Below are 21,652 nucleotides of genomic sequence, written 5' to 3' on the forward strand. Positions count from 1 at the left end.
ACACGGGCATGTCGCACATCATTTCAGAATCTGTCCCCAACCAAACACTGATCAAGGTAACAAAACGAGTGACAGACTGCAGAATTTTCCATTTCTAGATCTAATTGATTAAGCTAAGTCTTAGCTTCTAGAATACAGCTTCCAGGGGCTTAGGGCAGGTCAGTGATGCTGGTGTCGCCAAGATCAATTCCAGTGTACAGCTTGCCGTCCTTTGCGGCCCCCCAGGGCATGGATGTGGAGGTCCACTTCACCGCCCAGTCTCCTGCTTTGTTGACCAAGATGACACCACCTACACCTTTGACCTTTGACTTCATATAACCCAACGACGCGTCAGCGGCCTCTTCTAACGTCTTTCCTGAAAACAATGAGAGGTTGAGAAACAACACAAGTTACTGAAAGGAACCTGATGGGAAAATTATTTACAGCATGAAAAACCAAAGCGTCTTAACAAAGATTCTTAGTAAGTGATTTCTATTTCAATGCCTCAGACAAGGACCCTCACCCTACAAGGCCCTCCCTGCGCTGGATGCAGCTGCCTTTTCTCCCACACGCAGGCTCGGAGTCTCTCTACCGCCCCCAGGAGGCAGAAGGCAACCAGTATTCCAAATGCTCTTCTTTCCTGACCCTAACAGAAGGGGGGTTAACCTGAAAGCAACGTCTGCAGCAAACAAGAAAGGGTTTCCCAACCTTCTCCGTCGATTTACACACAGCTCCTGTCCCCTCCCAGTCAGACGGAAATGGCCTTGTTCCGCGTACCCTGTTCCACGTGGAAGAGGGTGAGTCTGGCCAGATTCACCTTCAGGATGCTCTCTCCGTGCCCTGTTGTTGAAACGGCTCCAATATCGTTGTCAGCATAACCTCCAGATCCTGCTCGAGGAAGAGAATTGTTTCTAACTGAGCGGCAACCGTCAAGAAATTCACACACATATTACAAGTCTAACGCTACATAAATATTAAACGCCAAGGTGCACTAGTGAGCACCGTGTGAATAATACCCTGAGATGGGGATGGAGGGCACGTCGGGGGTGGGGGGCAGGCCTAGGCTTCCCAGAGCAGTGACACCAGGGCAGCCCCTCCTCTGCCCCCAGCACATCCACCCAGCGCGCAGGGTAAGACATATCCACCCCGCCCCTCCCCCCACCCCTGGGAATTAAGATAATGTGCTCCGAGGTTAATGCGAAGAACACTTCGACTATCTCCTAGTGGTGGTGTGTCGCTCTCATGCCACTCAGATCTAATAACTGCAAAGTTAAATTCTCAGCTTTCTTAGTTTGCTCATTTGAGCCCATGCCTGGGAAAAGGTTTCGTGGACTTAACCCTTTGGGAATAGTCTGCAGATCCTGAGACGGATTAGACAGAAGACAGAGGCACCGGGGGTGCTGCGGCGACTTCAGGACCCCAACTCCACCTCCCTCCCAAGCCCTCCACGCCCCCTCCCCAAAACACAGCATCTAGGAAACAGGTGCCTGCTGGACACGCCACCTTCTCCACGTGTCCTCGGCAACCCCCTCCAACCCACCGCCACTCCCAGAAATTCTAAAGCTGCCACCAGGAGGAGGAGGAAATGAAGGAAGAAAGAAGTGGGCGTGGGGGTGAGGCGAAGACCAGAGAACGAGGACGAGAGGACGGGGGAGGGCAGGGGCAGGGGCAGTGATCATCCGTCCAGCCCACCTATACACGGCGTGTCCCCGACGCGGCCCAGCATCTTGTTGACGATGCCCCCCGTCGAGGTCGCGTAAGCCACATTTCCTCGGCAGTCCATGGCAACGGCACCCACGGTCCCCAAGTTTCTGCCAAAAAACCAACAAAGAGTGGCTGAAGATGAGAGACACTCCCACAGGTGACAGGGTAGCTTAATACACTTCTATGTTAATGGCACATGGGACACACTTTGATTCCAGCATTCCCCACTCATGGAAACGGCAAAGAAAGCCTGTTTGCATTACATTCTACATGTTAGTTAGACTGCTGGACATACCTTTAGCCCTCAGCTCTAAGGGTCCATCCAATCCCAGCACCACCATTTTCTAGCTGGGTGATTGAGTTAAGTTTTATCGTGTCTCATTTTGCCCATCTATAAAATGGGGATACAAATAATTGAGTGCATCTCAAACTTTCGTGTGCATCAGCATCCCTTGGATCCTCAGCACCCCCATCCAGAGACCCCGAGTTGGCAGGTACAGGATGGGACCCAACATCGTGTACTTCTGACAACCACCCGGGTGACGCTGCTGCTGCCTGTCCGCACACCCCTTTGCCCATTTCATGGGGCTTGCTATAAAGACGAAATAAGTTGACTTTTTCTCTAACATTTTATTATAAATTTGCAAGTAAAAAAAGTTGAAGCAATTGTACGCTAACAGCCGTACACCCACCACCCCGATTCTACAGTGAACTATATTTTAGGCACTGTTCTAAATGCTGGGACACAGCAGAAAACTAAATGGACAAAGTACCTTCTCCCACGGAGCTTGCATTTGGGGCACAGGGCGACAGAGCAATAAAGAATGTCAGGCTTTACTGAACAGCAATAAACTATAGCCTATAGCTGCAGCACGTGGGACACGTGATGGTGGAGAGGTGCTGCTTTCTAAGGGCCTCTCTGAAGGAGTGAGCGTAAGCCATGCTGATTGCTGGGGAAGAACATTCCTGAAGCAGGACATGCTTGCCAAGTTCAAGGAACTTCAAGGAGGCCACTGTGGTTGGAGAGAATAAAGCCAGGGAGAGCGTGCAGCAGGGTCAGATGGACGGCCAGCAGGCAGACCATGAGGCTTTGACAAGTGGGGTGACTCTACATCCTGGTTTCCCAGGACCGTCCTGACTTAGGCCTGTTGTCCCGGCTTAATTAATAGTGCCCCTTTCACTCAAAACTAAGCTCCAGTTTGAATACTGAATCACATGCTCATCCATCCTACTTACAGGCCATTGGAAGGGCGTTTAGTCTGAGTGAGGTGGGAAGACGCTGGAGAGTTTGAACCGAGAAGTGTCACGAGATGAGTTAAGTTTTAAAAATAACCATTCTTACCACCATGCCCATCACCGGCACAGCTAACATGAAACGGACACGGTATCAAGTATGGGCACAGACTGCGACCCTCACTCACTGCTGCCAGGCATGTGGACTGGCACGGCCACTTTGGGAGGCCACCCACAGGGTCTCCTAAAGCCGACTCAGGCATTTTATCCCCACATTTCTGTCCAACAGAAACGTGGAGGTAAGTTCACCATGAAAGTGTACAGAATGTTCACAGCAGCACTACTTGTAATAACAGCAAACTGCAAATGACACAAACATCCGCCCAAGTAAATAACTTGTGACACACTATGCTTCAGTGAAGGTGGACTCCGCTACACACGACAGACAGATCTCAGAAACGTAAGAAGAGGCACCCAAAAAAGCACGTACTACACAACCCCACTCAGATAAAGTTCAAAAACAGGCACCACTAGTCCACGGTGTTGGAAGCCGGGCAGGCGGTTTCCTTGTGGGGAGGGCAGTGATGGAGGGGGGTGCGTCGGGCTGTGTGCTGATTACGTGTGTCCACCCTGTGAAAGCTCATCCAGGGCTCCATATACGATCTATGCACCCGGAATGTGTGCTATACTTCTACAAAGAGTCATCTTAGGAAAACTGTTCTGGCTATTGTGTGTGGACTGAGGGAGATAAGAGAGGAAACAGAGACCCCTCAAGAGGCTTGAGAGGCAGTGGTTTGTGTTGGGGCGTTTCCAGAGGAGAGGGTGGGAAGGAGGCTGGACCTGGGACATTTTGAAGGCAGAGCTGACAGAATTTGCAGGTGGACCGGATGTGAGAGAGAGAAATCTAAGGCAGAAACTGAAAGGATGCAAGAAACATTTATTGAAAGGTAGAAGACTGGGAAGACATTTTTTGCTTTGTGGTGTGTGTGGAATGGGGTTGGGTAGGGAAAGAAGTTTAATTTTGGACAAAAGCTTGAGGTATCTGTTAGGCAATCACATGGAGAGGCTAAATTGTAGCTAGAGATGTAGCCTGGCATTCAAAGGACTAGAAAGAGAAAGGTGGTATCCTATTAGAAGGAAACGGGAACCCTATCTCCTATCACTCACAAAAGCCAACCCAGATAGCTAAGGACCTAAATATAAAACACAGAATTCTTCAAGGAAATCTAGGCAGCTGTATGTCTCAGGGAGGGGATGGCTCCTAAGTTTCTCGTCATACAAACTACCCAAGAAGAGGGAGAGTACTACTGCTCACAGAAAACGTTCAAATGGCAAAAATACCATAAGCAAAGTAAAAGCAAATAAAAACAACAGATTTGGGAATTTTTTTTTTAGCAGAGAAGATAGCCTTAAGATTGATAGGAAGGGGACAAAACAACTAAAGAGAAAAAATGATCACAGGACAAAAATAGGCAAATTCCCGGAAAAGAATGACCCACAAACAAATGCAAAGTATCCAAGCCGGCGGTTGTCAGGGAGGAGCAAGGGCAGTGACGCGAGCCCCTTCCGCCACATAAGGAAAGAGGGATCCTGTCACTGCCGGTGGCAGCCCCCCAACACGTACAAGGAAGGGGCTGAGGCACAAATACAAAGGCAAGTGGAGGCCCACGTCCATGTAATACTTATAAATAATAAAGATGCTCTATCCTCTTACCGTGATAAGTGTATCTTGAGAAATACTGTAGAGCTATGGCTTTCATTTGACTGAAAGCTGACAAACTACCAGTGATGACAATTTAATCATTCACATGCACATTTGTATCCTTTGTTGATCAGCTGGTGATGGCTGGATGAGTGGGGAAGAAAACCCCACACAGACACATATACAATCATAAATTATTATGTATTTATTCCATAAAATTAATTTTCATTGCCTTCATCTCAAGGGGCATTGATCATGTTCTTATGATCAACATTTCCATGTAACATGCATTCTACTGACAATGTCACAAATTACACAACTTTTCTTTTCTTTTTTTTTTTTTTTTTTGCGGTACGCAGGCCTCTCACTGCTGTGGCCTCTCCCGTTGCGGAGCACAGGCTCCGGACGCGCAGGCTCAGCAGCCATGGCTCACGGGCCCAGCCGCTCCGTGGCATGTGGGATCCTCCTGGACCGGGGCACGAACCCGTGTCCCCTCCATCAGCAGGCGGACTCTCAACCACTGCGCCACCAGGGAAACCCAACACAACTTTTCTTGAGCGATGTAGTTCTTAGGAAGTTTTTAATTAATTTTAACTTGGAGAAGCTTCACTCTGCTGAGGCAGTAGCATTGGAACTATATATAAAACTCTTAAAGCATACTTAGATTTGGAAATGAATCCTGATTTTTACATTACCACACTCAAATGTTACATGGGGTTACGTCTGATAAATTGTTATCACAGAAGATTTTACTAAATATTTTAATTTGATCATTTAAACCACAATCACTTACTATAGTCATTTTTGTCATCTCTTAAGCAGTGTTTAAATCAGTGCAGAGTATCTTAAATTCTTCTTTCAAATTTCATTGCTGGTATATTACAAAGAAAATTGAAAATAGCAGTATGTTGCTCGATTTTGTTCAAATCTCTCTACAAATGATACTTATACTTCGATTTTATAATGAACAGAAAAACAGCCTCTAAAGAAACTGGTTTCAAGGTCATCTGTACATGAATCTTCTCCTTCAAGTTAGGCAAATATTCTTGTTTCCTTTGTTTCAATTTCCTTATATTTTCTGCGGATGTCATTTTTCTTGCATATTTCCCATGCACTTTTGGCTTTGTTTCTCTAAATTAAAAAAAATTTTTTAATCCTTTAGAAAATGTAATAGCCAAACTTAGATTTTTTTTTTAAAGCTTCTGCTAAGCTTATCAATGGAGAGGAATAGTTCAGACTAAGTAACTGTAGACAGTGCAAATTCAAAATTAATTTCACTTTCTGTCAAAGTCCGTGATTTGTTCTTTAAGGAACTTCTGTGATTTTTGCTGAACTCTTCTTATCTAAATTCGATTTCATTACTTCAACAGCATTTAGATGGAATTCCCGCCACATCTCTGAGGTCTGTTATAAGGTCAGATGTGAGTCTAATTAAGCTGTTCCACCTTCGGCCACATCTAGAGTCTCTTGCAGTGGACCCTCTACTGTCTCACAGCATCGTCAGTATTGGTGCAGCTGAGGGCATGTCTCCTAGAAACAAATTCACAGTGAGCTGGCCGTGTCACACAGAATACTTCTGGACTCTTGGCCAAAGTTCGTGCTTACATACCTTTTATTTACCTACCATGTTAGCTCCATTATCACGGGCTTCCCTTTTAAATGTTAGTTTTTCAACATGTTTTCTGATCATGGTACACTCTAGTTGAACTGAGTTTCTTAAACTTCATGTATGATTTCATGTCTTGCTTTATTACCCATTAAACTAACCTATTTGAATTCTCTCTCCTAGATGCTTATCATTAGGTTTTTTTCCTAATTACATTTTGGCATTTTATCAAAGCTTGAAATAATTTTTATTAACCTTAGAAATTTCCCATTGTTTTCCGTAAACATTGTGTTGATGGGGTCATGAAAAGTACCATTACACTTGTCCAAATATTATTATTCTTTCAAGAACATTACATCTATGTTTTCTATCTTTGTCTTTTCTGGTTATCAACTGTCTATTGTTTATTCAGCCTTTTCCCAGCGCTTCTAATAATTGCACGTGTCCTTTTTTGGTGTATGATTACACTAAATTGCTTTATGATTAGCAATTAAATCTTCCTTCAGTAAAGAACATGAAGTTGTCGGGATTTCATCTGAATTGTTCAAGTTGTGGATTTGGTGAGAATACTATTCCTACTAATTTTCATTGTTTTGATAAGTAATTAAATCTTCATTGAACAAAGAACCTGTAATGTTCTCTTTGTGGATTTTATGTGGGTCATCCTGGAAGAAGACTGCTTACTTTTTTTTTCTTTAATTTTTATTCATTTATTTATTTTTTGGCTGCATTGGGTCTTTGTTGCTGCTCGCGGGCTTTCTTAGTTGCAGCGAGCAGGGCTTCTCTTCATTTCGGTGCGCAGGCTTCTCATTGTGGTGGCTTCTCTCGGTCTGGAGCACAGGCTCTAGGTGCATGGGCTTTGGTAGTTGTGGCGTGCGGGTTCAGCAGGTGTGGCTCGTGGGCTCTAGAGCTCAGGCTCAGTAGTTGTGGCGCACGGGCTTAGCTGTTCCGTGGCATGTGGGATCTTCCCGGACCAGGGATCGAACCTGTGTCCCCTGCATTGGCAGGTGGATTCTTAACCACTGAGCCACCAGGGAAGTCTAAGAGTGCTTACTTTTAAAGCAGACTGTTTCTTTGAAGATATTTTACTTCTTTTTTTCCTTTTAGCTTTTTTTTCTTTTGTGAATTCCACTTTGGTATTCTTTTTCTATCAAAATCTTGACTTGTACACATTTTCAGTAATCTAGGAATTAGAAAGTGAAATGTAACTATACTGAGAGTGTACAAAATTAGAATATATTTTCATCAAAATTAAGGGCAAATCCCCCAAAAAAGAATAAAAGTAATTTGCAGATATAATTTCAAAAGTTAGTTTTTTCCTAAAATTTACAAACTTATTAATATTAAAGTCTAAACATCAACTATAATTAATGAATATTACATTTTACATAAAAACTACTTAAAAGTTAAAAATTTCAACATTTAAAAAAATTTAACTCAATCTTAAGTATTTTTATAAGAATAAAACCATTCATAAGTCTAATATTCAGTGTCCATTTAGTTGCCAACATAAAGAATTGGTTCCTCATGCAGGTTCTGTCTACACCTGTGATGTTCAATACATCAGCCACTGTCTGCACGTGGCTACTGAGCACTGGAAATGCAGGCAGTCTACAGTGAGACATGCTGTCAGTGTAAAATACATGGCAGATTTAGAAGATCTAGCATGAAAAGATGTAAAATATCTCATAAATAAATTCTTACATTGATTACATGTTGAAATGATAATATTTGGGGTATATTGGGTTAAATATATTATTAATTTCACTTGTTTCTTTTTACTTTTTTTTAACGTGGCTACTAGAAAATGTTAAATTACATATATGGCTCTCAGATTTCTATTGGGCAGTGCTGGTCTAGACCTACATATCTACAAATTTAAGAGTAACAGGAATCAGCCCTCACGTGCAAGTCTTGCAGATATCGTACTAATTCATGAATAACTCCAGAACCACAAACTGAAACATGGAGAAAGAAAAAGGACACTGTGCACTACTGGGAAACAACACTTCGTTATGCAAGAATTTGTTTGACAAATTATTGTCTTTTTCTCTTACCTAAGTCCTTCTGCTGTTCAAGTCTTCCCCACACTCCAAAACAGCGTCTATTTCTGATGTCAGCAGTGGCATATTCCACAAACCTTTTGACTCAGGTGGTCTTTACTTCCAAGACATAGAGCAAGAGATGCAGAGAAGCACTTCCTTGGGGACTGAATGATATTTGTCACAAGAGTGGATGATGAGGGTTATGGGTAATGCTGTGTCACTGCTGAGTGACAGAGATGTCCCATGGATCTGCAATAAACCAACTGTTTTGTGTAACTGTGATATGAGGGTCCTCTAAAGTGCAGGGCCCAGGGCAGGAGTCCCTCTTGCTTATACTGAAGAGCAGTACTGGCTGGTGGAGATGTGTGTTGTTGCAGAATTTTTGGAAAGCAATGTGGCAACATCTTTTAAAATGTACATGAACCACTGATAAAGCAACCCCATTCCTGTGACTTTAGTCTATAGACACAATAGCACACTCAGTAAAGATTATCAACAGCTACCAACATATGGCCAATCTTGTAAAACAGATTCCTAACCTGGGGACACACTAGAATTACCTGGGGAACTTTTTCTAATGGACTTGCCTGGCCTCTCCACCTCAGCTCCACTCAATTAGATTTTTTTTTTTGGCCATGCTATGCGTCATGCGGGATCTTAGTTCCTCAACCAGGGATCGAACCCACACCCCCTGCAGTGGAAGCCTGGAGTCTTAACCACTGGACCATGAGGGAAGTCCCTAAATTAGATTCTTTAGGGAAGGGGCTCAGACATGTAGATTTTGAAAAAGCTCCCTAAGTGATACTAAAGTACACCTCTGGTTAAACATTACGAATCTAAAAGGGTATGTGGAGTTAATAGATTATATTCCATTATAAACCTCCAGGCCACATTCAAATTTTATTTTTCAAATTTTGCTTTAAATTAAGGTCCTTTTATTTGGTATTTTTGAATTGGTAACACAGAAAAACATAATTCAGAACACATGATTAATTCACTTATAAGGGCTGTACTGATTTCTCTGCCCCGTGAAAGGGTGCCTAAGTAAGTTCATAGGGTGGTCTACATTACAGAGAACCTGTGCAGTGTATCGAAGATAACAAACTGATCAAGAAGTATGCAGGTAATTAATACCTTAACACACGGCATTCATCTATTAAATCATGTTGGAGAAGGAACTCTTAGCTGAATTTGAGTTACTATTCATAGGAGTAATAAATGAGGTTAAATTTCAGAGTCAAAAGAGCAGTTTTTCCATCACTTAGTGTGAACTATTTTGTACAAAAACTGAAACTAACAAGTGATATTTGACTTATTTAAGAAACGTGGATAACCAGACATGAGTCAAACTTTCACATTTGAATAAGTTGCAAAAATGTGAGCCACAGATGTTACTTACTTTTGATAGTCTGATTTCTGAGCACTTTTCTCATGCTTTTCGTTTTCTAGACGTTTTTTGTTTCTTTCTGTAACCAGCTGTTCTCCAGGAATTGTTGGAATCCCACTGGCTGCTGCAAATTTTGCTGCACCTTGGTCAGTCAGAAAGCAATGAGGTGTCTTGAGCCAGAAAGAAATGGGAAAATAGTTAGTTTTGTGAAAAAGTTAAAATCTTTTCAACTGTTCCTACTGTGTGGAAATAATCACTCTCTCTGGGTACAAAGCCTCAAAAATGCAAATTCCACTGGCTTGCTTTTCTGAATGTTGAAGAAAGCCTAGCTCTCCGAGTTTTTGTATTTTCAGAAAAACCCAGATGATGGAATATTACTAGGAATTCAACTTACATATGATCTTAAATTTAGAGAATTTAATCCGTTTTTATTTCATACATGTTATTTATTTATCTACATATTTATGTATGTAGGTATATATTTATTTGCTGCACCGCACAGCTTGCAGGATCTTAGTTTCCCAAACAGGGATGAAACCTGGGCCCCCTGCAGTGGAAGCGTGGAGTCCTAACCATTGGATCGCCAGGGAATTCCCCCATACATGCTATTTTAAACAGTTGGTCTGTTCAGTGTGTATGTGTTGTGTTACATGTGTTGAAAGCAGGCTGAAGAAAATACAGGAAGATAACATGAAAACATTAAGATAGTGTGAAATGTAATCACTGGCTAAGTGATCATCAGTCAAATTACATCAACAGAGTCAGAATCTTGGTTTCCTTGAGAAACTTAAATAACATTGTTTTTGTTCTTTCATACAATTTCAGGAGAACAGTGATCTCAAGTATTTCCCTACAAGTCAGAACCCTTTTAGTCACTGAAGTGCAGCAGTGACAATTCCTTAGGAAAAGGGTGTTTAGTCCCACATACCTTTTCCATAACAAGCCGTGCAATTTTAATGGGATTTGCGACACAGCGGATAGCAGACACCGCTCCTGCAGACAGGTCTTTCCCATTCATGATACTTGCATCCATTTCAACTTCACCATTTTCATTCAAGACCGATCCACAACCTAAAATCAAAAAGAAGCCGAAAAGCAAGAATTAAGAATTTAGAAATGGGCTCAGAGTTTCCCCTAAGCTGCCTACTTTAATTCATCCTCTACTCCATTGTCAAAGGAACGTTTTTAAAAACACAAATCTGACTTGATACCCCATGACCTACACAATAAACGGTATGAAGCCCTTCCTGATCTGGCCTCTGACTTACTTTTCCAGCTTCATCTCTTCTCCTTGGCAACATTTTACTGAAATATTAGGTTTCCCTGAATGTACCATTAGCTCTCATTACTCTGTTCTCTTTACCACTAGCAACTTTTCTCCAACTTTCTCTGCCTAGATAACACTTGTAAGCCTAGCTATTCTTAAACTCTATGTGACTCAGTTTCCTCAGAGGGATAAGAACAAAGCTCAAGAATATTTAAAGGAGTATAAAAATATCCAGCAACTAACAAGTGTTTGGTATCTAATAAGAAATTAACAGGCTCACAAAGAAACAGGAAAATATGACACATAATGAGGAGGAACAACAACAAAAAAATCAATTAATAGCAACAGACTCAGAAATGACATAAATGATAGAATTATTAGACAAAAATGTTAAAACGGCTGTCATACGTACCAGAACATGGAAGAAAATATGAAAAGGACACAGAGAGAACGTCTAGAGACGAAAAAAGAAGTCTGAAATGAAAAATAACTGGATAGGATTAACACCAAATTAGACACTGCACAAAAGATGAATGAACTTGAAGACACAGTAAACAAAAAGACTGAAAAAAAATTGAACAGAGTTTATCACTGAGCTCAGGGACAGTTTCAAGTGGCCCAGTATATGTGTAATTGGAGTCCCCAAAAGGAGAGGTGAGATAGAGGGACAAAAAAAATATTTAAGGAAATGATGAATTTTCAAATTTGGTGAATACTATAAATTCACAGATCCGAAAGCACAACAAACTCCAAGGAAAAGAAACATGAACAAAACTACACTCAGGCACATCATGATCAAACAGCTTAGTGCTAATGAGAAAGAGAAAATCTTAAAAGCAGCCAGAGAAAGACACATTAGGTACAGAGGAAAAAAGAAAAACGATATGTCAGAAACAATGCAAACCAGAAGACAGAGGAGCAAGATCTTTGAAGCCCTCAAAGAAAAAAATAACTGTCAAGTTGGAATTCTACATCCAGTAAAAACATCTTTCAAAACCCAAAACAGGGCTACCCTGGTGGCGCAGTGGTTGAGAGTCCGCCTGCCGATGCAGGGGACACGGGTTCGTGCCCCGGTCCGGGAGGATCCCACATGCCGCGGAGTGGCTGGGCCCGTGAGCCATGGCCGCTGAGCCTGCGCGTCCAGAGCCTGTGCTCCGCAACGGGAGAGGCCACAACAGTGAGAGGCCCGCGTACCGCAAAAAAACAAAAACAAACAAACAAAAAAAAACCAAAACAAAGACGTTTATAGACATAACAAAAGTTAAAAAAAAGTCATCAATAGCAGATATGCAATATAAGAAATGTTAAAGGAAGTCTTTCAGGCAGAAGGAAAACGATAGCAAAGAGCCATCAGGATTCCCCCAAAGAATGAACACTGGATATGGCTAATATGTGGATAAACAGAAATACCTTTTCCCTTTATTTTTACAATATCTTTAAAATATAACTGTTTAAAGGAAAAATAATAACAATGCATTAGGCAACTTATACACATAAGTAAAACATATGACAACAGTAGTACAAAGGCTAGGAAAGGGGAAACAGGTGTATGCTGTAAAAGGTTCTTATAGTATGCACGAAGTGTGATATTACTTAAGGTAGACTGTGACAAGTGAGAGATATATACTATAAACCCTAAAACAACCTTTAAAAAAAGAAGTCGAGCTACTAGGCCAACAAAGGAGATAACATGGAATTATGAACATTCAATTATTCCAAAAGAAGGCAGAAAAAAGCAGAAAAAGAGGAAATGGAACAATGAACAGATTGGACAAATAGAAAACAAACAGCAAGGTTACAAATTTATGCCTAACCATATCAATGATCACATTAAATGTAAATGGTCTAAACACCCCAATAAAAAGCAGAGATTGTCAGGACTTCCCTGGTGGTCCAGTGGTAAAGAATCCGCCTTACAACGCAGGGGACGCGGTTCGATCCCTGGTCAGGGAACTAAGATCCCTGAGAAGAGAAAACCCACACGCCACAACTAGAGAGAAGCCTGCACACAATGATGAGCCCGCGTGCTGCAACGAAAGATCCTGCATGCCTCAGTGAAGATCCTGAGTGCCACAACTAAGACCTGATGCAGCCAAAAATAAAAAACAAAATAAATAAATAAATAAATAAATCTTAAAAAAAGCAGAGATTGTCAAATTGTACAAAAAGATAGGACACAATTACATGCTGCCAATAAAAAAAATCTACTTTAAATATAAAGATGCAAATAGGTTAAAAGTAAAAATGGACAAATTATAGCATGCCAAAATGAATCAAATGAAAACTGGAGGCAAAGTATACTTCACAATAAGGAACGTTAAATAATAATAAGGACATTAAGTAATGATATAGGGGTCAGTTCACCAAGAAGACAACAATCTATATGCTAAACAACAGTTTCGAAATACATGAAGCAAACACTGACAGAACTCAAAGGAGAGATAGACGAATCCAGTTACAATTAAAGACTTCAATACTCCTCTCTCATTAATCAGAAATGGACAATCAAGATACAGAAGGTATGAACATTACCAGTGAACTTGACCTTACTGAGATTTATAGATCTTTCCATCCAACAACAGCAGAGTACATATATATATATATATATATTTTTTTTTTTTTTTGCGGTACATGGGCCTCTCACTGCTGTGGCCTCTCCCGTTGCGGAGCGCAGGCTCCGGAAGCGCAGGCCCAGCGGCCACGGCTCACGGGCCCAGCCGCTCTGCGGCATGTGGGATCTTCCTGGACCGGGGCACGAACCCGTGTCCCCTGCATCGGCAGGTGGACTCTCAACCACTGCGCCACCAGGGAAGCCCAAGTACATATTCTTTTTAAGTGCAAATGGCCAAGGTAGAACACATCCTGAGCCAAAAACCAAACCTTACGAAGTTTAAAAGAATGCAAATCACACAAAGTATGTCCTCTGATCATAACAGAATTAAACTAAAAATCATTAACAGAGAGATATTTAGAAAATCCACAAATATTTGGAAATTAAGCATCATACTTCCAAAGAACCCATGATTCAGTGAGGAAGTCACAAGGAAAATTAGAACACATTTTGAACAGAATGAAAATTAAGACAACCTGTAAAAACATGTAAAAATCAAAGCAGTGCTAGAGTAAAATTTTAAACATTAAATGCTTGTATTAGAAAAGAATAGTCTCAAGTTAATGATCTAACAGGAAAAGAACAGTAAATTATTTCCAAAGCAAGCTGAATGAATAAAGGAAACAATAAAGATAAATCAATGAAATTCAGAACAGAAAAAGAGCAAAAGAAAAACAGAAAATGGGACTTCCCTGGTGGCACAGTGGTTAAGAATCCGCCTGCCAATGCAGAGGACATGGGTTCGATCCCTGGTCCAGGAAGATCCCACATACCGCGGAGCAACTAAGCCCATGTACCACAGCTACTGAGCCTGTGCTCTAGAGTCTGTGAGCCACAACTACTGAGCCCGTGTGCTGCAACTACTGAAGCCCAAGCGCCTAGGGCCCATGCTCTGCAACGAGAAGCCACTGCAACAAAAAGCCTGCGTACCGCAACGAAGAGTAGCCCCTGCTTGCTGCAACTAGAGAAAGCCCACGCAGCAACAAAGACCCAACACAGCCGCAAACAAACAAATAAATAAATAAGAAAAGAAAAAAACAGAAAAATTCACCAAATCCACCCCCCAAAACTAAAACTGGTTCTTTGAAAAGAACAATAAACTTGATAAACTCTAGACTGACAAAGAAAAAAAAGACACATTACAAAAATCAGGAATGAAAGAGGGGACCTCTCTACAGACCATACAGACATCAAAAGCATAACACGGAAATGTTGCAAATTCAGCAACTTAAACCAAATAGAAACATTTCTTGAAGGACAACTGACAAAACTCACTCAAAGAAGAAACAGATAACCTGAATAGTGCCATGCCTATTAAAGAATTTCATTTCTTAAAAACTTTCCATCAAAACAAACAAAAAACCAATCTACCAAATATTTACAAAGAAATAATAGCAACCTTATACAAACTTCGAGAAAAACAGAACAGGAGGGAACACTTTCCAATTCATCATATGAAGCCAGCATCACCTTCATTTCAAAACCAGACAGATGTTATAAGAAAATAAAACTATAGACCAGCATCTCTCATGAACACTGATGCAAAATCCTCAAGAAAACACCATCAAATCAAACCCAGCATTTACATGTGTAAAAAATAACATGTCACAACAAAGTGGTGTTAATCCCAGAGAAGAAAACCTGGTTCAAAATTCAATCAATCAATATTCACCATATCAACAGACAAGAAAAACCACATAGTCATCTCAATAGATGCAGCAAAAGGATTTGATAAAATTCAACATCCACAGATGATTTAAAATCTCAAAAAACTAAGAATAAGGGAACTTCTCAACCTGGTAAAGGGCACTTATAAAACCCTACCACCGGGCCTCCCTGGTGGCGCAGTGGTTGAGAGTCCGCCTGCCGATGCAGGGGATACGGGTTCGTGCCCCGGTCTGGGAGGATCCCATATGCCGCGGAGCGGCTGGGCCCGTGAGCCATGGCTGCTGAGCCTGCGCGTCCGGAGCCTGTGCTCCGCAACGGGAGAGGCCGCAACAGTGAGAGGCCCGCGTACCACAAAAAAAAAAAAAAAAAAAAAAAAAACCCTACCACCAACATCGTGCTTAACGGTGAAAGACAGTGCCTTCCCCCTAAGACTGGGAAAAATGCAAGAATTTCTGCTCTAACCACTCCTATTCAACATAATATTGGATGGCCCAGGCAATCTTAGAAAAGAAAGAAAAAGCATAAAGTTTGGAAAAGAAGAAATAAAATGGTCTCTATTTGCAGCTGACTTTACAATTTGAAAAATAGATCAATGCAACAGAATAGAAAGTCCAAAACAGATCCACACAAATATATAAACTGATCTTTGACAAAGGAGGTGTGACACTTTGATTTATCATAAATACATATTTTGGTCTTCGTCCAGGTACCTGGTTCACAGCTGCCAAACCCTTTGGAATTTCCTAAGGGATCAGAACAATGGGAGCATCTTTTGTTATAATATTTGTTTTTTTGCCCTCAGTTCCTGAAACCACTTCAGATCCATACAGGTGAACTGGGTGTCCTGTTATTCATAACAAGCAGTTTTCAACCAAAACCAAATTTATGTTAATGAGGTAACTTTTGAAAACCCCCTAAAGGTGGGGGGCTAGTTGCCAGCGGAACCAACCAGGATTGAAGGGCTGGAACTTTTAGTCCCACCCCCTGATTTCTGGGGAGGGGAGGACTGGAGATTGAATCAATCACCAACTGCCAAGGATTTAATTGATAACGCCTACGTAATGAAGCCAAATTTTGTGTAAGTGTTGAAGGGCACAGAACAGAGGCAAGGGGACAGAACAGTTACTAAATATCTGATGACTAATTGGTTAAGATTTCCTGAAATTCTTTTCTCTGACAGATATCAGGTAGGTGGTGTAATTCCCTAGAAGCGTTTTAATCCCTAGATCTTAGGTTTTCTACTTCAAAATAAAGAGGAAATGAGTGTCTTCCAGCAAGTTACTTAAACTTTTTGTGCCTTAGTTTTCTCATCTGAGAAATGAGCCTAATAATAATTACACCTAACTCATAGGACTATGGTGCAGATTAAATGAGTTAATCACGCAAGTTTCTTAGACCACTGTTTGGTACATAGTAGACACTCATGGTAGCTATGATGATTATTACTCTAAAAAAGGACTGATTTGAGTGAAAGAAGCCAAACACAAAAGAATACACTCTTTGTGATTGCATTTATATGAAATTCTAGAGAATGCAAATTTATGACAAAAGCAGATCAGTGGATGCCTGGTGCTGGGGTCAGGAGGGGGGGATTAACTGCAAAGTGGCAGGAAGGAATGTTTGGGGGTGACGGAAATTTTAACACCTTGGTTGTAGTGTGGTTACACAGGTATGTACATTTTTCAAAACTTAAAATGGGTACAGTTTATGGTATGCAGTAAAGAAAGGGCACGTGTGAGACTGGGGATCAGAGTAGCAAGCTGCCTTTGAGAAGGCAAAAGCACTAGTGAAGCAGATTAAAGCTCTGGGCGTCTCCCAAGCAGGGCTACCATTTGAGTTAGATGTGTCTGTGACTCTGGTAGGTATAGGGCAGGCACTGTGGCAGAGAAAACAGAAGGGGAGAGTGCTCCTGGGATTTTGGTCTCAGCTCTGGAAGGGGGCAGGAACCCCACGTACTGCCCCTAGAGCAACACCACCTAGCAGTGGTGTACACAGAGCTCCAGGTGGAGCCTCTCAGGAAGGATGAACTGCAGCAGCCAGCGGGCTGAACTCAGAGCCCTTTGGCTGGTTGTTACTCCTGGTCCCTGGCCGCTAACCCCTTGCACTGACAGCTGGGCTGTTCTAAAGAGATTAACCCTATGGCTCTGAAAACAGGAAGTTGAAGGGTGGATGATTAACGAGTGGGCCTTTGTGGGGTCAGGATGTGTGGAGGTGACATTTGGGTTTGCCTGCAAGAGACTGAGGCAATCCTCACTGTCTTCCATGTCCTGGCTCATAAGGCACTGACACCCCCTGGCAATCAGGAAGCTGATGCCCTAGCTTGGGTTCAATCCCTAGCAACTGACCCTTCAGTAGATACAGCAGATTGGATGCATGGAAAGAGTGGCCACCACAGAGCTCGGGTGGGGCGGCATATTGCCAAAGATGTCGGGTTGCCCTTGAAATACAGTGACTTGGTTAATGCAATAACAGCATGTCCTGTGTGTTGTAAACAATGCCCATGGCAACTGCCAAAGGAGTCTGAGGCCACCCACCAGAGTTCCTAACTGGTAAGGGATTGGCAAACTGACTATACTGGCCTCCTCCCTCTGAGACAGGGTTCTAACAATCCCTGGTTTGTGTGGACTCCACATCTGGCTTAACCCAAGCTTTCCCCTGTCCCCATGCAAACCAGGCCGCCACTGTTAGGGGATTAGAGAAGCTAAGTACCGTGTAGGGGTACCCTCATCAAATAGATAGTGACTGGGGTCACATTTCAAAGACTGTGGATTGTGATATGCAAGACTGGGCAAAAGAACATGGCACCGAATGGAGGTTCTATCTCCTCTATAATCCACAAGCAGCAGGGCTGAGAGAAAGGAAAAATGGAATATTACAGCAGTACCTTAAATTACTAACAGATAAAACCACTGTGGCTGGGGGTACTAAAGTACTGTCCAAGGCTTTCATACATCTGAATGGTCAACGAGTAGGGCTGTTGCCCCATATCCCAGACTGGGGACCCCTACGGAAGCACCGACACCAAAAAAGTATGTCAGGAAACAGCCGCTGCCCTGACTTTCACCATGGATCAACGTGCTACGGTGCTGAGAACACCAAACTGCATCACACCTGGGAAAGGAGATTATCTCCTGGAATTTGCACTGGGACACTCTAACAGGGTGGGTGAGGGCAACTACTCAATCTCCACTGGGTTCCTGTTGGCCTGCCCCAAACTGGGCCCGTTGAAATGCATTATACCTGGAATGGGATGCGCACCACTGGAAAAGAGGAGAAGGTGAGGGTTCTGGTCTCATGTATCCTGCCACCAGTCCATCTCCTCAAGCCTGACAGCACTACCTCCCCTGGCTAACATGTATGGTATATAAAACCAGGTCAAATTCCTAAGGCTGCTGACTTCCCTCTCCTCAAGGCCAGGTGGGCATGTTCTGTTTCCCACTGGAATGACCTTTTGGCTGCTGTCTTTGAGCCCTCCATGGGCCTGGAGAGCACATGACAGCACACACAGAGCCTCCTACTAAATGCACTCACCAAGCCTTGAATGACAGCCAACAAAGCCTGTTCTTCCAGCACACTGACATGTCTCTAAGGAGACAAGCTCTCCTCCAAAACAGAAAGGCCTTGGCCATTATTACTGCCTTGCAAAGAGGCACCTAGGCCATTATATCCAAACAGGATGCTGTGTGCTCATACCCGATGAGTCTGTTAATGTGTTGCCTTTATTAAATCACAGGACACAAGTGAATGCTCTGAGTGATCTGGCTCCCAGCCTAGGGGACTTAGTAACAATGGTCTGAATCATGAGGCTCTCAGTGGAGAAAGGTATCTGTGATCTGGGGAATTATTGTCTTAACCCGTGTTTTCTTCTGTATCGGCCCGATGCTGTGGCATCTGCCTCCAATGCAGCCAGACAGCCGCCAAATGAGCCACCCGTTACTGCCCGCTCAGGGCACACTGTGGAAGAGAAAGTGTGTGAGATTGTAAGAGCCGGTCGCGAGGGGTGGAGCGCTGGGGCAATCGGAGTCCCCTCACCCCTTCCTCTTTCCTCGGAGTGTGCTCTCCGCTTGGCTTCTTGCACCAGAAGCTGCCCAGGACATAGCCTTGAGATATGGTGTTGAGACCATCTGGATGGTATATGTGACTGAGCCCAGATAACGCTACGATATAAACTTTTAAGATTCTGGTTAGCATGGACAGAGGTCTACTTATCCTGCAAGGCAAGCCTCTTGTGTAAGTTCCCACGCTTATTAAACCTGCCACCTACCAATCTGGAGAGGTCTGCCTTTTCCCGTGGTCTCTCCCTGCCCTCCCTGTATGGGGGACCGATTCAAATTATACCCTGAAGCTCCCAAGGTTGCCACCCAACAGTAGTCTACCCTCTTCTCCCACAAAAAGATGTAATAAAAAAAGCCTCTTGGGGCTTCCCTGGTGGTGCAGTGGTTGAGAGTCCGCCCGCCGATGCAGGGGACACGGGTTCGTGCCCCGGTCCGGAAAGATCCCACATGCCGCGGAGCGGCTGGGCCCGTGAGCCATGGCCGCTGAGCCTGCGCATCCGGAGCCTGTGCTCCGCAATGGGAGAGGCCACAACAGTGAGAGGCCCGCGTACCGCAAAAAAAAAAAAAAAAAAAAAAAAAAAACCCTCTTGGTATGTGAATTCTAGAAAGCAGATTAAAGAAAAAAGGGGGAATAATGAATTTTAAAATTCTTTAGAGCAACTTGGTCAACAGGTAAAGAGAGAAAAACTAAATCTTTTCAGCATATTAGATTTTACCATAAAGCTGAAGAGATTCATTGACACTTTAGAGAGGTTCTATTTATCTGGGGGTAGAAGCTTAACCCGGTTTGGCATCAGTTACCAGTTGCAGTGCAAATTTACCTGCGTTGAACTCGGGATCATCTTCCAGGACGGTCACGGCTCCTTCCACAGCGTCAACTGCGCTCCCTCCCTCCTTGAGGATGTTGTAACCCACGGTGGCGGCTTTGACGATGCCCTGGAGCACCCGCTCCTTGCGGTCCTTGGAGATATTGCTGCCTCCGCCACCGTGGACCACGACGACGGCGGGGTTCATGGCGACGGATTCTAGGCATCAGGAAGACGAAAGCGTCTTTTCAAGCGGGTCCAAGAAAACCGCACTGGGGCTTAAGTCTCCCGTCGGGGACAAGGTCCAATTTCTACGCAGGGAGGGGAAAGCCCTCAGAGTTTACAGCCTCAGGCAAATTCCTGAGACCCAGGGATTACGGAGGACAGAAGCGGCTGGGTTTGAACGTTGCAAGAAAAGCCCAGAGCGCCCGCCCCCGGCCCGGGGCACCTGCCGACTTCGCGGGGGCGGTGGGATGCTCTGCGCCCCAGAGCCAGCGCACCCTCTTCGCCCACTGACATCGGGTTTCCGTTTCCCCGGGTAACCCCGGTTCCTGTCCCGTGCTGGGCCCCCGGCCGGGATGGCATCTGGGGTCGCAGCTCCAGCCTTCCTCCCCGGCCCCACGTCGGGCCTCGGTTTCCCTGGGACTTGTCCCCGGCTCCCACCCCCGCCGCGGGGCCAGGGGCGGCCTGAGGGCTGGATCTCGCCAGTGCCCTCCCGCCTCCAGCCCCCGGCACCGGGGAGTGTGCCTTTCGGGGTCTCGGGTGGCGACTCCCTCAGGGCCGTCGACTTACCGAGGACGCCGCAGGAGGCGGACGCCGGGGCTTCGGGCTTGGCCGAACCGCCCGGTCGGCCTCGGAACCTGCACAGTCCACTCTCTCCAGTCGAAGCCGCTCTGGAAACGGCTGTGCTCGCAACCTCTCTGCCGGCAACGGCTCTGCGCCTGTGCACGAGGGCGGGGCAGCGCGCCGCGGAGAATTACCGTAAAGCCCCAACGCGCCGCCGCGGCGCAACCCCGCTGCCGGCCTCGCCACTGCAGATCCGACTCTCGCTGCCCGGCTCCTAGGACAGGTGCTATGCTGGCCTTTTGTGCACGCGAGCTTCCTAGTGGGATGCGGGGAACTCCTCCTCCTCCTCACGAGGCGGAGGGGTGGTGTTGATGGCGACATACAAGAAGTGATGTGCCGCGGTTTTGTAACTGAAAACTGAAAAGCACCGCTGCACGCACTGAAGTCCTTCCTCTGCCCGAGATGTTTCGCAGACTTGCTAGTTATTCTCTTCCTTTTAATTGTGTCTCCCCGTAACGTTTGGTAAAGAACAGAAAGATAACCTCTGTAATTGGTCTGGTTCTGTGCCTGGGGTGCACTGAAGAGTCTGAAAACCCCTCCTCTGAGCCTCAGGATCTCAGCTCTAAATTCCTTCAACCACAAGTGACCTAATTTTTTGGTGACACTTTTCCTCCTCCCTGCCCCAGAGCCTGAAAGGCTCTGACCCCCCTAGATGATTGATTGTATTCCCCCGGAGCTGCCCTAGATTACTGTTACCATAGTGACCTTCAAATAGAAGTTTGCACTTCTACCCAGTAAAACAA

General features: G+C 44.1%; 1 protein-coding gene across 2 annotated transcripts; it reads right to left on the reverse strand.

The window, feature by feature from the left end:
- Positions 1-149: 149 nt before the first annotated feature.
- Positions 150-20,274, reverse strand: ASRGL1 (asparaginase and isoaspartyl peptidase 1; the record flags this gene model as incomplete). 2 transcript variants are annotated; one of them, XM_079708734.1, is made up of 6 exons in its annotated part: positions 150-355; positions 757-867; positions 1,672-1,790; positions 9,669-9,826; positions 10,585-10,727; positions 20,079-20,274. In XM_079708734.1, the coding sequence occupies 6 exons, from the start codon at positions 20,269-20,271 to the stop codon at positions 150-152; spliced, it is 930 nt and encodes a 309-aa protein (XP_079564860.1). The 2 variants fall into 2 exon arrangements, with proteins under 2 accessions (XP_079564860.1, XP_079564859.1); XM_079708733.1 differs by having other exon boundaries at positions 240-355; positions 688-867; positions 20,079-20,271.
- Positions 20,275-21,652: the final 1,378 nt, after the last annotated feature.

Source organism: Hyperoodon ampullatus (assembly GCF_949752795.1).
Source record: "Hyperoodon ampullatus genome assembly, chromosome: 7".
NCBI classification, from domain to species: Eukaryota; Metazoa; Chordata; class Mammalia; order Artiodactyla; family Ziphiidae; genus Hyperoodon; species Hyperoodon ampullatus.